This window comes from Vanacampus margaritifer, chromosome 6 (assembly GCF_051991255.1).
Source record: "Vanacampus margaritifer isolate UIUO_Vmar chromosome 6, RoL_Vmar_1.0, whole genome shotgun sequence".
NCBI classification, from domain to species: domain Eukaryota; kingdom Metazoa; phylum Chordata; class Actinopteri; order Syngnathiformes; family Syngnathidae; genus Vanacampus; species Vanacampus margaritifer.
In genome coordinates this window covers 7,040,095-7,055,612 of record NC_135437.1, presented here as the reverse complement: position 1 = coordinate 7,055,612, position 15,518 = coordinate 7,040,095, and the positions used below count along the sequence as shown (strand labels likewise).

The window sequence follows — 15,518 nt, the reverse complement described above, 5'->3', positions numbered from 1 at the left end:
GGCTCCCATCATGTCATACTGTCATGCCAACTAAGAAAGACATGTTCATGAAGGGCTAAAGGGGGAGAATGTGATGTCATCTTGCTTTGAGGAAATCAAACCCCCCGCAGATCATCCTAATGCTCATCAACATTAGCAACAATTCACTTTGACAGCACACACTGACAATCATCACACAGTCAATGTACAGTAACGTGCTGCCACTACCACTGTGATTCCATTATATTAATTTTAAATTTTGTAATTTACTAATGGGACTAATTTGTGAACAGCTGATGGGTGTACTAAGTATAACGGAAATTAAATATGGGACCATCATAGTTACTGACAGTAATGGCACAATTTAGTCAGTTAGTTACTATGTGCTTGTGTAACTACAATAAATGCAAAAAAAAGAAAATCATGTATTTCAAACAATTATGCTTTACATTTTCTTCTTATGCGTCTGCTTCTTCTCACAATAAATGTGTAAAAATGTTGTTACTCTGTGCATAAATTCAGCGTATACGCAAAACCAACGACTTCTTTGCACCAGCCAGTTATCATTGTAGTCATTGAAAGTTGAATATTTTGTGAATACGCATTGATATTTTAATACTCAATGAATATCTGAGGATATGGCTTAACTTAATTTACCCCTCTGATCTTTTATGCTTTAGACTAGAACACATGTGAGAGGTTACGTTTCATGAAAAACTTAGCTGAAGTTACATGAACCACCACAAGGTCAATTTCACGGTCAACTAAAATAAAAGTTCTAAAAGGTAACTAAAATATGCACCAGCCTTCTAAATTATTGCCGATTTGTAATCCTTGTTGATTTCCCTTTCCAACAATACCCGTTTTGTAAAGATTGAACAAGTAGTTCCTGAAATATAAGTGTGCAAAGGAAGGCGACTGTGTCCCTTTTTTTCAAATATAGTAAAATTTGGCAGGCTGTATAGCGCTAAAACCACTGCTCTGACTGACTGACATAATATTTTAGATTTAGCATTGTGTTATAATTATTGACAACTACAATTTTCATTAAAAATCAAAATCTACTTGGTGATGTGTGTGTGTTGGGGGCTGCTCAAGGGCCAGTTTTAAATTAAGGGCAGCACTAAACAAAAATATGAATGTGACACTTTGTTTTTCCTCCCATTTAATCACAACACAATTGCAAAACAAACAACACTGACTGTGCTTTTGAAAATTAGCTAGATTCAGTTAACAGCCGTGTTTTTTTGTGCAAGGTGTTAACATCTTGTGGAGTTTTATGGACTAACATGAAATTAGTGCTTAATGTATTCATTCTGTCAATGTAAACATAGGCGTCACTTCAATGTACAAATAGTAGCAACAACTGCTTTCAATACAGAGAGCCATGCTGTCTCTGCTAGGCCACTGCAATGACTGCACTGCCCCATTCGGTGTTGGTACCTTTCACACATCACAGTGAGACAAAGGAAAGCAGGCTTGGACGGGCAGTATTAAAGGGACTACAAAAACAGTCCCCTAACCCTGCTTAGGGTTACAAAATTGTTGCACAGCCCCCTCATCTCAAAGGGAAACAAAATATAAAGAGGCAAATGCAGCGTAGTAACAAACAGTTTAACTCGGTGCAGTCTGTAATCTCTGATTGATGCCTGGTCACTAGAGATAAAGGAATATATGGGAAAGTGTCTCTGAGCTCTGGACTCATCTGCTGTGCTTTGGTTTTGGCCTTCTCAGCTTTTTGCCCTATTTATTACGGTCAACTGCTTGGTTTGTTTCTCTCAGAGTACAGCACTGTTCTCTAGTTATTTTACTATTATTGGGTGTGCTTCTCATCAGCCTCATCCACTGCTTTTTCCATAGTAATCCCTAGTGTAAGAAAAATATACCACCCAAATCCTTTTACAGAGGAAGGGAGAAATACACAGAATACACACGGCACACACACAATTAATCAATTTCTGTGTCATAAGCAAGCGAGATACAGCTGCTCACCGCCAACCATGCCATAAAAATAACAGAATAAACAGTACACATACACTGTATTTTACAATACCTAACCATATAATTTCCAGGGTTGTTGAATCCAAAGGTGTTTCTAATCAACTGGCAGGCGCCACACCCTGTTAAGTAGAAGCACCTGTGGCTAAAACCAAACTGTTTCAGTTTTTTTTTTCTTTCTGGACTTGGTTTCCTTAACTCTGGTAATTTCATATGTACCATTGGATAAAGTAGCGAAGCTTGTGGTAAAATTGTGAGAGTGTTGCTTGCCATCTGTTTTATTCAAGTGAATTGGACCAGTATTCGCCTTTCAATATATCAAAACTTTCCTCAACATTATCATCCATGTCTTTCTGTAATGGCCTGTGTGTTCCTTGACTGACACTAGCTTTTTATGGATTTAAAAAAGCTATACAATGCAACATATTGTGCGGGAAGCTTAAAAACTCGATACACGCTGGCACATCGCAGGGAGTCCACACATAAAAATCACTCATTATGCAGGGGTCAGTGGATAACTATTATTCTTTCCGATTGACATAATGCGTCAAATATGGACAAATTGGTACATAACATACACACAGGCTTGGGGTGTAACGGAATACATGTACCGCCATTACGTAATCAGATTACAAAAAAAAATTTTTTTTTATTGTGATCCGTTACAGTACAGGAAAAAAACGTGTTCAGATTACAGGTACATTTATAAAAAATTTAGATTATTTCGAGGGATTACAATTCCTACGATGAGAGCGAGCGAGGGAGTAATCGTTACATTACTTTAACACTTTACTTGGATTACATTACTAACTACATTTTTTAGCAGGTAACTTGTAATTGTAACGGAATAGAATTTAAAAGTAACCCTCCCAACCCTGCATGCACAGACAGGGACCTTGACAGACACACACACACACAAGCACAACATACTTCTGTTGTATAGAATCACCCATAACTCATTCAAACCCAAAAGCTTATAAATAAGTTTTTTAGTACTTTGTCCTTCACTCCCAAAAATGTATTTCTATGTTTTTCAATGCTAGAGAATATAGAAGGCTTTGATGCAGCTTCTGACCTGAAGAGGTCGCTTAAAACAATGGTAGTTATTACAGAAAACGACCAGCAGGTGGCAGCGTAATATAAGAGATCAGCCAGGGCCTTGTTGCAGCAAGCTCTTTTTCCAACAGGTTTGTGAATAATGATGAAACTATTCTAATGCCAATTGCTGCAAAACAGAAACAAATATACTTTTTTTCCCCTGATGAAAGAAGAGACTCTAATCTTTCTTTTGGTAGGTTCCATGTTTTTACTAACCTTGCTCTAAAAGATGAATTCTTAGTATTTGTATTTGTGAGTTCACAAACTCCCGAGAATACATCTTGTACGGAGCCCGTTGATTTGCACCGATACCAATCACAGCGCGACAATATATTTGGGGGCGGGATATGCATCTGGGACGAAATCAGGAAGCCAGCGCCGATGCCAGGGGAAAAAAAAAAAACCTAACATGGACGAATAGACGCTGCAATTAATTCTGTTTTTGCAAAATTACTCACCGTTTCCTTGTTGAAAGTTAAACAGCAAGAGGTGCTTCGTTCATTTTAAGCTGGTAAAGATGTTTAGGTTTTTCCCCCCTTTGACGATAACCAAGATGACATTTTCATCCGTGGCAGTTATTGGTCAAAGCAAACATGTACAAGATGCCCCATCGTCCAATCAGCTTAAAGTATTGTCCAGAATGTCCCGCCTTTCCTGAAAAAAATTACCACCATGGAGCAGTCCCAGATTGATATTGTGGAGAACTCCCTTGAGTGAATCACAATATCAATCTGGCTATTGCCCGGTTATGTTTTTATAGCAATAGAACACAATATTCTCTGGGCCTTGCAAAATCTGGCAAAATCCAGTAAAACAGCTGGGAGCGAAGAGGCTTGCTTTAGTGAAAATGGCTGGGTGTGAATGAGTTAAAAAGCAGCTTTTTTCCTCTCTGAACTTGTGTATAGCGCGCATGCGCATACCGGATGAAGCTTGACCAATCCAATGGGGTAACGCAAGATATACGTCATCACACTTAATTAATATTCATGAGTTTAGCGAGGGGGTCCAACTCGGCCGGCCAGTCACGGTAGACACATGTAAACAGTCTACTAGCGTGATTTCTACTGTGCTAAATCTACTAATTCTGTCCTAGAATGATAACCCTGGTGCCAAATTCACTGGTATAGAACATACAAATGTTCAATTAAGGAGATGGCTTGAGTAATCGATGGCTGAAAAAGACGGGGAAAATAGCCGACCTGATACAGAGGTAAAGTTTACTACATGTGAAGGTAAAAGGCTTCACTTTGCCGGCCTTTAACTGCTCTTTTAAACATCCGCACAAGCTGATCCACGTTCACATTTCTCCCTTTGAAGTTTTGGCTTCAGGAAACGAATAAAGAATACATCCTTCATATGTGGACGGTCGGAGTGTCTGGAGTCGTTTCTGTAAGTTCCATAAGAGCTCTGTTTACTCGGCACGTTTTTTTCCCGGAGATAAACGAGAACGAAACAAGCAGTACTAGCGTAGGTTGTCAATGGAGCCGGCCACTTTTTGACCTTCGTCAGGCTCATTCATAAGTCATCAAAAGCTTGATTGAGCTACTGACACGTCTGTGAATATATACAAAGCTGTTTTGAGTAACAGTGATAAATTTGTATTTGTCTTTAATTTAATCCCACTTGAAACATGAAGCATAAAGTTGACATGTGTGGCGATAGTAGAAATTCAGCCCTGCAGACAGTTCATCACGAACGGCGATGATGCAACGTCATCTTCGTTAGATTCCTCAATGAAATGAGGAGCTTAAGTTGAATTTGCATAATGTATGCAGACAAGACACATTAATCGAACTCCTAAAACATCTGTGAAACAAATCCACCAATCTGTAGCGTGCGTTGGCACAGCTAAATTTGCATATGGCACTGATAAAAGTCGTTTGCCTCGGCGACTTGGCTGGCGGTGAAACGTTGCGAGTCAGGTTACTACTGTGAACACTGCAACGTGACGTTTTGGGTGTACATCACTCGACGTGTGCTCTTTGCGCGACGTGAAAACATTTTCATTTCTTTTTAGCCCGCTGTATGATACACTGATTTAAGATTTTAATTTTTTTATGTGCAAAATTTGTGTTACTACAGGATTTTACACACAAAATCGTTAATGTTTGAACAATAGGAATTCTTATTGAGTGTATTTTTACATTGGCACATTGAACCCAAAGCTTCTGGTCCCCAATCCAGATCCTTAGCGATGGGCCACCACCACCTAAAAAAAACTATGCACAACCAATTTCAGTATTGTGTTTAAATTGGTCCTGATGACCTGGATGGAGTACACGTCCATGCATATCTTTACAGTAAAGTTGTTGACTCCCTTACGGAGAAGCCAAAAGAGAAGATGATTTTGAGCTCAAGGATATAACAGAGAACAAATAAATCTTAAATGTCAGAGGTGCCTGCCGTCTTGTTGATGTTAATTGGTGAAGTAGAATCTGGTGTCTTCTGTCGGCTCGACTACATGCACACACACACACACACACACACACACACACACACACACACACACACACGCACACACACACATACCTGTTTATATGGTATAGACTGACAAATTTCAGAAACAGGCCCGGTGGTGATTTAAGTTGACACACCTTTTAAAAGGGTTTAGAATGATGGGAGTAAGGCTAAATCACTTCAAAAAAATTGAGAATAATTTAGCACCCTTCAGAGCTTAGAAAAGAGGTTAACAACCTGAGATATCAGACCTGACAAAATGGTGGTTTGGGACGACACTTGAATTGTGGTTTACAAGGACAAAACAGGATTAAGGTGACTTTAAAGGGACAAGGTAGTCACGCCCCCCACCACCCAAAATTAACATAAATACACCACCTGACACCACTATGCATTAGGTGAACAGAACCAAAAGAGAGCAATTGGATATAGATGGATGATGAATTCACCCCTGTAAGTGTTTCTTCATGACTAATACAAAAAATACGACAGTAATGAGCATCAACATTATTGAGACTTTAAAAAGACAATTACCTCACATTTGCAGCCACACAAATTAAGACGCAACTGCACAAAGAATGTAGGAAAGTGTCTATTTAATGACACAGGCTCCTTTAAACCTCAGAAATTAGCAACCCCACACTTACCAAGCTGTAATATCACAAACGTAAAAACATACAAACGCAATCTAAATTAAAGTAAACACAGATGTTTTATTAACAAGTATGACTGGTCTAGACACTGTACACTGTTTTCTACAAAGTCCTTTCTAATCAAGGTGTTCCGAGCCACTACGCACTACGTGTTGGTGTGCCATTTTTATCCTACTGAAAATTCAGAGCCTTGTAGTTTAATATTCCAATATAGAGTTTATAGTAGTAGTGATAGACAGTGCCGACACCATACTGATTATTTGTAGTCAAAGAGGCCAATAACCACATTTGGAGCTGATATTCATTTGTAGCAAAAGAAAAAAATGGGGTCAAAATTAATATTTTTTTAAATGTTGAAATGCTATTAAGCATGTTTATAACTTTCAAATTTGTTAAAGGCTTTTAGTTTAATTTTAAACATTAAGTTTTAAAACAAATTGGTCTATTTGCTAACAAAAAGTGCTGGGTGCTGCCAGGGTCATTAGCTTGTGTTAAGGTCAATTGAAAATTAGGCAAGTAAATGGGGTATATGCCACGGGGAAAGCGGGACTTGCAACTTCCGTAAGTCACACACCTACGCTGATACCAGTTATTGTAGCGCCATATAGGCCGTGCCCCATACTCGCACTTCCACCCTTATGTTGCAACAGTAACCAGAAACAGCGTGTGTGTGACCTACAGAAGTCGTAAGTCCCACCTCCTTTGTGGCATATACTTCAGATCTCCCTTAAGATTTTTGTTTTAATTTCTAAGAGAAAAAGTGCAGGGAGTTCTTAGTGTCTGAAGCATTAAGTGAAAATATAATTAAATACATAAATAAAAAGTTCCCTGAATTTAGTTTTAAATGAAACTCTCATGCTGGTATCTCACTGAGTGATGAATGCTTGGGTAAATAGCAAATTTGTTTTTTTTTTGTCACGGTTCATAAAAGGTTTCAGAAGATGCTTGCAAAAAGTGAAAAACTGTCTGAACATGTTAAAAAAAAACTTTGCGACAGGAAAAACTGACAAGTGAAAACTGAACATTTCTGCAACCTTTTATGAATCCCGACAAAAACTCCAAATTCTCTATGTTCGCAAGCATTCGTTGCTCAGTGAGATACCAGCAAATAGGTTTACCGTCTCTTCTGGGCCTGCCTTTTGGCTGTGGTTATTCGGTTTCTCACAAAGTCTCTAATATTCTGTACAGTCCGTTGTGACAGCACAGGGTCCTCTGCCCGCTTACACTGGCTGCATTCAACTTTGGAGGCAAGTTTTCCTTTTTTTATGTGGCTTCCAAAATGTCGCATCACTGCAGCGACCTCGGCTTTGCTCCACATTTTCTTTGGCTGTCTCCTTGCCTCACTTTCTTGATCAGCATCGTCTTTTCCTGAGAGGACTGTAAGTAAACAAAACAAAAAATACATATATATATATATATATATATTTACAGATACTTGAACAATCAGAAGGTAAGTCTAACTAATGTCACAGATTATTTGTCAATTACAGTGGCTGCAACACAAAAACAGGAAGTAGATAGTACTCTCCACAGCCATTATTTATGGCCTAATGCAGGCTATTGTGTGGCTGCAGGATGGCAAAAGAAAAGACCATTACCGACTGCATCTAGTCTTAAGCAGTTACGTGACTTTATTTTATGTTTTTTTTTAGCTCATTTCATTGCTCAGGAGGCCTTACATCATTGCATATTTTCATAACATAATCCAAAGATCCTAAAGCTTGTCTTACCGCCAGTTGAAGGGACTGTGTCTCCTACTGTAGACGTCACATGTGACAGCTTATCTGGTAAAAACAAAAACGACATGTGAAAATTGTCTCATCAACAAATACTGATACCGGGCGGCCTTTGTTGCCCCGTCTGCTGAGAGAAAATTTGTAAAGTAGACAGAGAACCTACCTTGGCCACCAGAGTTCTGTTCCTGCTCAAGGATCATAGAGTCTGAGGCTGGATCCAGGTCTTTGCCATCTTCACAAAGTGGTCCTCCGACCTCTGTGCCGCTGCCCTCTGAGTCACTGCCTTCATTATTTTCATTCTCACTGAATGATAAGTTACCTAGAAAAAGATAGTCATAATAAAAGATCAGTGAGGCATCAGACCCCAAGGCATCAAGTTTTAGAATTGGCCAGAAGTACAGCTGTAACAGATGCAAGATGGAAAGGATGCCACATCTAGTAGTAGGGGTGAGAACGATAATTGTTTTTTTTTCATGCATCAATCGTCGTATTAAAAAGATTCTGCTTCGATTCAGAGTTACCGATACTAAAAATAGATTTTTAAAGTTTACATAAAAATAAAAAGCCACTGTTGTCTTCTGCATATTGCACTGGGAGAAGTTAAACATTTGTTACAGCAAACGCTGCCATTGGCACTTTTTGAAATGTGTGTTGACACACTATTGTAAACCAGGTTGCCTTGCCACTTTAATAAAAGTCAGTATGAAATATAAATCTTTGCTCTTCCTTGAGTTCTGCAATTGTTTTAAAAATACAAATGTACTAATGATGCATCGGAAGTGAATCAAATCTTGAGGTACCCATATTTTCCCACCCCTACTAAACATGATCATCTGACATTCTGAACACTCACCTTCAATTTCAATTTCAGCATAGTTTTTCGGTGTTGCTTCCTCCATCAAGTTACTAACAGCACTGTCAGCAGTCTTCTGAAGGTACTGGTGAAGTACCTGGATATCCTCTGTAAAGGGCAGTGTTGTTGGCTTATTATACTTGGCACTGCTCAATGTGCTCAGAGCTTTGTTGGAAATCAACTCACACCACTTGGAGGTATATAGTTTCCTAAATGTTTCAGTTGCCTTCACCAGTGCTGCATCTTCTGCCATTAGTGCACGACAATGAATGATGTCGCAGATTTTGTTTAGTGTGTGCCCCAATTTCAAAGCCAGGCTTGGTGTATGGTAGGAGAGGCTTTCTTCGTGAAATCCAGCAACTTGCTTCACTGCTTGAACAACTGTTTGAGAGTTTGAGGGCTTTATGGCTTCCTCCAGGCTGTGTACAGAGTAGTTTGCTCGCAGACATACCAGCAGTCGTCCCACTTCTCGGAGCTTTTGTCGAATATGTTTGTACTTTGTGGGATCTTGACCATGTTTATTGTACAGGGACTGGGCCAAATGAACAATAGATAGGTCATTTCGTACAGCAAGGCCAATGTCATCCGTCTTCATTGTGCTAAGAAGCTTCCACATTCCACTCGAGAAGTGTTGACTGAATACGGTATCTTGGGCTGTAGCAAAACACAGAACTCTGGCTCTTCCAGCTTGTTTATCCAGATTGCGATTTTCTGGCCTTAACGAACATCTTCGGACATGTCTCCACAGTTCTTTGCGTGCGTATAAGCCCTGGCAGTGCATACAATGCACAAAGTTTCCAGCCACTGCAGTAGATTTTAGCACCCTTTTCACTTTTAATTGTCCATTTTCACCTTGGAGTATGGCAATGTTATGATGAAAGTTTCCTCTGTTTCGCATTTTTTCAAACAAAGTCTTGCGCTCCTGAGAGTGACCAGGGAGGTAAAATGCATATGAAACTTCTGGGTGAGACATGTGTACTTTCAGGTGGCGAGTCAGTCTGCTTTGTGGCTTACCACAAACAAAACAGTAATTTCTATTGGTCAAATTGAGATGTTCTAGAGATTTTTTATCTTTGTTCTTCACATGCTTATTTGATGAGTCTTTGCTAGAAATTTCTGAATCTGACGTTTCGCCAGCAATGACATCTGTGGGTAAACATTTTGATGTGCCAGCGTCATTTGGAAAATGTGTGTCCAAACTGTTAGAGTTGTTAGTGGGTAAGGCTGGTATTCCTTCCTTCTGTCGTACTTTAGACTGATGAGGCACCAAAGTCATGCTTGAATCTGAATCCTCATCTGAATCAGGGACATATTTGCTTCCAGAGTTCTGCTCCTCATCCGAGTCTAATATTTCATCCTCTGCTTTCTTCCGTCTGTAGCAGGACAGATGCCAGACTCTTGAACATGCTGTGAACAGAGTTAGAAAATGTTGGGTCAAACAAACAGTGCCAGTTACAGTTTCAACATAACTTCTTTAAACAATTTTCTTCTCTGTACCAATCAGTGCTGTATTTTATATTGTGTAAGAAGAGTTGCCAGTAATTAAATTGTTACATCATGTCCACAATGCAGACAACTGTTCGGTGGCCAATGGCATAATTTGTTTGGTTTCTGGCTGTATCGTCTAAATTTGGACTCAAAGCAATGCTATCAATATATGGTTTACCTTTGCATCTGTATCCAGTCCATGTAAAAGAAGATATAGGTCCCAAGCATAGAACACACTTGTCAAAGGGTGACAGTGTTGAGACCTCAAGAAGGTGTTTCCAACAGTCCTGGGGGGGGTATTTATTTAAAAAGTGATAGCAAAATATTTAATAAGGATATGGGATTGCTAGCAGAAAAAAAACTTAGATGAACAAATATGTACAAACTCTGACTTCAATTATCAAGCATCCAATGAAGTTTCTCAGAGCACAAAAATATTGCTGATGACTTGACATGCACAGGAAACAATTGTTGACCGTTAACTGTAATTGTACTTTTAATTACACTCATTAAAGAAGAAGTAATTTACCTTTTGAGAACTGGTCTGAGGCTCAAGTGCTGGACTAAGGTCACCCTGGCACAAGGTCAATGTGGAGTCACTTGTCTCCATCATGCACTGAAAAAAAAAATACAGAGAAAATACACACAGGTGTAATCAGACTGTTTAATTACTACAAATTCACTGAAGTTGCAGAAATATGCATGACTTTGACAGTTTTTAATTGCCAGATGGCGTTGAAATTTATTTAACAACCATATATACCTGTTCAATATCTTCAACCTCTAATGGTTGAGCGGACCTCTCTGTGTCGGTATGCTGCAAAAGAGACAGGAAGGAAACATTAAACATAGACATACCTTCATAAAGACAACGCTTTACATCACATTGCTGATTCAGAGTGATGCAGGATCAAGAAACATTGAGTTTATGTTAGGTAATTTCAAAAACAACAGCCTACCAATTATATTGATATACTGTATGTATAGTGATTCAACTCCACAGAAAGGTGACATTGGGTGACTGTAAGACTTAAAGATACAATGAGGTTAAATGTCCCTCTAAACCATGAGATTATGTGAATACACACACACACACAAGTAGGTGAGTGCGACAACTTCTACAGCAAATGCTTTCTCGGCGAAAGTCAGTGTATGCCAGTGTCAGTCTATGCCATACTTGGTCACAACACACACACACACATTCAAACCTATGGATGAGGTTGTGACTTAAAACTTGAAAATACTATCACGAAATGTGTCAGTCCAATACACAATAAATCTAGGTGATAACACACACAAACACTCTGTCTATTCAAAATATTATCAAGCCTTCAAAAAGTTTCTCTGTACAACAAAATATTACTGGTAACTTGATAGAGCACTGCAAACAATTACTGTAGTTGGATGCTAAATGACACTCATTAATGATGAAGTAATTTACCTTTTGAGAATTGTTGAGTGGCTCACGACGTACTGGACTCAGGTCACTCTGGCTCAAACTCATTGAAGAGTGCCTTGTCTCCATCATGCACTGAAAGAGAAAAATAAAAAGACAATACACACAGGTGCCATCAGACTGTTTGATTACAAATTTGTTTCAAGTTGCAGAAATATGCATGAGCGGTAAACTTTGTCGGTTTTTAATTGCCAGATGGCATTGATATCCATTTAACAACCACATGTACCTGTTCAATATCTTCAACCTCTGAAGGTTGGGTTGACCTCTCTGCATCAGAATGCTGCAAAAGAGACAGGAAGGAAACATTAAACATAGACATACCTTCATTGAGACAACGCTTTACATTACGTTGCTGATTCAGAGTGATGCAGGATCAAGAAACACAGAGTTTATGTTAGGTCATTTAAACAACAGCCTACCAAGTATATTTATATACTGTATGTACAGGTATAGTGATTCAACTCCACAGAAAGGTGACATTGGGTGACTATAAGACTTAAAGATACAATGAGGTTAAATGTCCCTCTAAACCATGAGATTATGTGAACACACACACACACAAGTAGGTGAGTGCGACAACTTCTACAGCAAATGCTTTCTCGGCGAAAGTCAGTGTATGCCAGTGTCAGTCTATGCCATACTTGGACACAACACACACACACACACACATTCAAACCTATGGATGAGGTTGTGACTTAAAACTTGAAAATACTATCATGAAATGTGTCAGTCCAATACACAATAAATCTAGGTGATAACACACACACACACACACACACACTCGGTCTATTCAGAATATTATCAAGCCTTCAATAAGTTTCTCTGTACACCAAAATATTACTGGTAACTTGATAGAGCACTGCAAACAATTACTGTAGTTGGATGCTAAATGACACTCATTAGTGATAAAGTAATTTACCTTTTGAGAATTGTTGAGTGGCTCACGACGTACTGGACTCAGGTCACTCTGGCTCAAACTCATTGAGGAGTGCCTTGTCTCCATCATGCACTGAAAGAGAAAAATAAAAAGACAATACACACAGGTGCCATCAGACTGTTTGATTACAAATTTGTTTCAAGTTCCAGAAATATGCATGAGCGGTAAACTTTGACAGTTTTTAATTGCCAGATGGCATTGATATCCATTTAACAACCACATGTACCTGTTCAATATCTTCAACCTCTGAGGGTTGGGCTGACCTCTCTGCGTCAGAATGCTGCAAAAGAGACAGGAAGGAAACATTAAACATAGACATACCTTCATTGAGACAACGCTTTACATTACGTTGCTGATTCAGAGTGATGCAGGATCAAGAAACACAGAGTTTATGTTAGGTCATTTAAACAATAGCCTACCAAGTATATTTATATACTGTATGTATAGTGATTCAACTCCACAGAAAGGTGATATTGGGTGACTGTAAGACTTAAAGATACAATGAGGTTAAATGTCCCTCTAAACCATGAGATTATGTGAACACACACACACACAAGTAGGTGAGTGCGACAACTTCTACAGGAAATGCTTTCTCGGCGAAAGTCAGTGTATGCCAGTGTCAGTCTATGCCATACTTGGACACAACACACACACACACACATTCAAACCTATGGATGAGGTTGTGACTTAAAACTTGAAAATACTATCACGAAATGTGTCAGTCCAATACACAATAAATCTGGGTGATAACACACGCACACATACACTCGGTCCATTCAAAATATTATCAAGCCTTCAATAAGTTTCTCTGTACACCAAAATATTACTGGTAACTTGATAGAGCACTGCAAACAATTACTGTAGTTGGATGCTAAATGACACTCATTAGTGATAAAGTAATTTACCTTTTGAGAACTATTGTGCGGTGGACTCAGGTCATTCTGGCTCAAACTCATTGAGGAGTGCCTTGTCTCCATCATGCACTGAAAGAGAAAAATACAGAGACAATACACACAGAAATGATGTTTGATTACAAATTCACTGAAAGTGCAGAAATATGCATACAGTTTTTAACTGCCAGATGGCGTTGAAATCTATTGAACAACTACATGTACCTGTTCAATGTGTTCAACTCTGGAGGTTTGGGCAGACTTCTCTGCGTCAGAATGCTGCAAAAGAGACAGGAAGGAAACATTTAACACAGACATGTATGAGTGGTAAACTTTGTCTATTTTTTAAGAGTTAAAGATGGCGTTAAAATCCATTCACGTTGTGTACTTTTAATAGGGTTGTCAAAAGTATCAATACTTTTCAAACACGTCGTATCCGGATACAATATCTCTTTGTAATGGTATCAATACTATCGATACATGGTAGCGTTCCTGCAGCGTCAGCCGTGCACACTCCACTAGCATCGCTGCCTCGGAAGACAGGCTCCCGCACCCAGGAGAGCCCACACTGCAACCTTGCTTGTTCAGCTATGTTTTACAGCTGCTTAGTATGGCCAGTGTGGTGGCAGGAAGGCTAAACGTGCCAGTTTTGGTGGACAAGAAAAAGCCAGATGCCTTGTTGTTTTGTTATTAGCCGTTAGCTGGCTACCGCGGTTAGACTTATGCTCAGTAAGTGACTGTTGTTTTATTATTAGCCATTAGCCGCGGCCTCATGGTTAGCTTAGTGTGCTCGTGCATTGCTGCTTCAAGTTGTGCCTCATTTTTAGTAAATTCAGGGCTCATTTGCAAGCCAAGAAGGGCACAGGAGCACATTGACATGCTTGTCTTTAAAAAACAAAACAAAAAAAACTTCCAACCGCAAAGAAAATTAAGACCAGTGATACGACAGGCTCAGACAGTCATTCGTAGAATAAAGTGGCATTTTTTAATATGGCGTATTCTTTCATTTGTTTAAATTATTTATTTGCATGTGAAAAAGTGATTGTCTTATTTATTTTTGTTATTTTAGGATTAGTATATCTTTTGGTATGGTATTGAAAGGTATTAAGCATCAAGTATTTTCCTGGGTATCGATATTGAGTTTGAAATTTTAGTATTGTGACAACCCTAACCTGTACATAGCGTATGGACTGTAAAAGAGCACTAAAATAGTGTACATGATTTACCTCTTGAAAAGATTTCAGAGCATCTGTGGGCGCTGTAGATGTAGTTTCCTCCACGGTGAGCTTGGATGTGGATGTGTTTTGTTGGCCAGATTCCTGAGGTTTAAATTGACAAACATCATGAGTTTAATTCAGTCAATACTGATTTTCAGATCACTAACCACTCATCACATTCTGATATGATTACCTTGCTTCTCCATGGCCAGTCAGAGTCACCATAATTATATGTAATCTCCTCTCCTGGGTCAATGTCCCGTGTCGCAAATAAACACAGATGGGGCTTTCCTTGCACATTTAAATACTTCATTGTGGCATTTGGGTTGATGTGGTCATCATTGACCAGTCTTCCTAGTGACCCATCCTCTGTTGCTGCATCAACACTTCAAATAGAAAACCAATTATTAATATTATATAGTTAGAACTCGGTAGTGTTGATTTTCTTGATTTAAGATCCCATTCGGGTTTTGACTCAAAGCTAATGAGTCTAAACAAATTATGGACTTTTAATATGGACTAATTAAATGGAGCATGGACTTAATACGCACCAGCAAGTTCTTCCGTCAAAGTGAAACTCAAACATGAATGCTTTCATTTTGTCATGGTACAATCTCTGTCTCCTCTCACATTCTTGTTTGCTTAGAAGTGCACCATGATATTCTAGCAGGAAGTTTCCTTTTTCAAAAGAAGCACAAGCAAAGACCCCTCTCCCTAGTAATGACAAAAATAATAATGAAGTCAGGTGGAAGA

General features: G+C 38.9%; 2 protein-coding genes across 23 annotated transcripts in view; both read right to left on the bottom strand.

Annotated features, from left to right (window-relative positions):
* ppfibp2b (PPFIA binding protein 2b) overlaps nt 1-15,518 on the bottom strand; it is a 77,253-nt gene that overhangs the window by 50,753 nt on the left and 10,982 nt on the right. The gene's annotated exons all lie outside the window — the stretch shown is intronic.
* LOC144053930 (uncharacterized) overlaps nt 6,112-15,518 on the bottom strand; it is a 10,899-nt gene continuing 1,492 nt past the window's right edge. Inside the window, exons 3-18 of the mRNA XM_077568861.1 lie at nt 15,317-15,479; nt 14,959-15,151; nt 14,775-14,867; nt 13,774-13,827; nt 13,564-13,641; nt 12,885-12,938; nt 12,641-12,730; nt 11,948-12,001; nt 11,704-11,793; nt 11,026-11,079; nt 10,792-10,878; nt 10,441-10,549; nt 8,775-10,181; nt 8,085-8,240; nt 7,916-7,969; nt 6,112-7,562 (exon numbers count right to left, since the gene is read on the bottom strand). Of these exons, the coding sequence (XP_077424987.1) occupies nt 7,300-7,562; nt 7,916-7,969; nt 8,085-8,240; nt 8,775-10,181; nt 10,441-10,549; nt 10,792-10,878; nt 11,026-11,079; nt 11,704-11,793; nt 11,948-12,001; nt 12,641-12,730; nt 12,885-12,938; nt 13,564-13,641; nt 13,774-13,827; nt 14,775-14,867; nt 14,959-15,151; nt 15,317-15,479 (2,999 nt within the window). The 3' untranslated portion in view covers nt 6,112-7,299. The remainder of the gene's footprint in view (nt 7,563-7,915; nt 7,970-8,084; nt 8,241-8,774; nt 10,182-10,440; nt 10,550-10,791; nt 10,879-11,025; nt 11,080-11,703; nt 11,794-11,947; nt 12,002-12,640; nt 12,731-12,884; nt 12,939-13,563; nt 13,642-13,773; nt 13,828-14,774; nt 14,868-14,958; nt 15,152-15,316; nt 15,480-15,518) is intronic.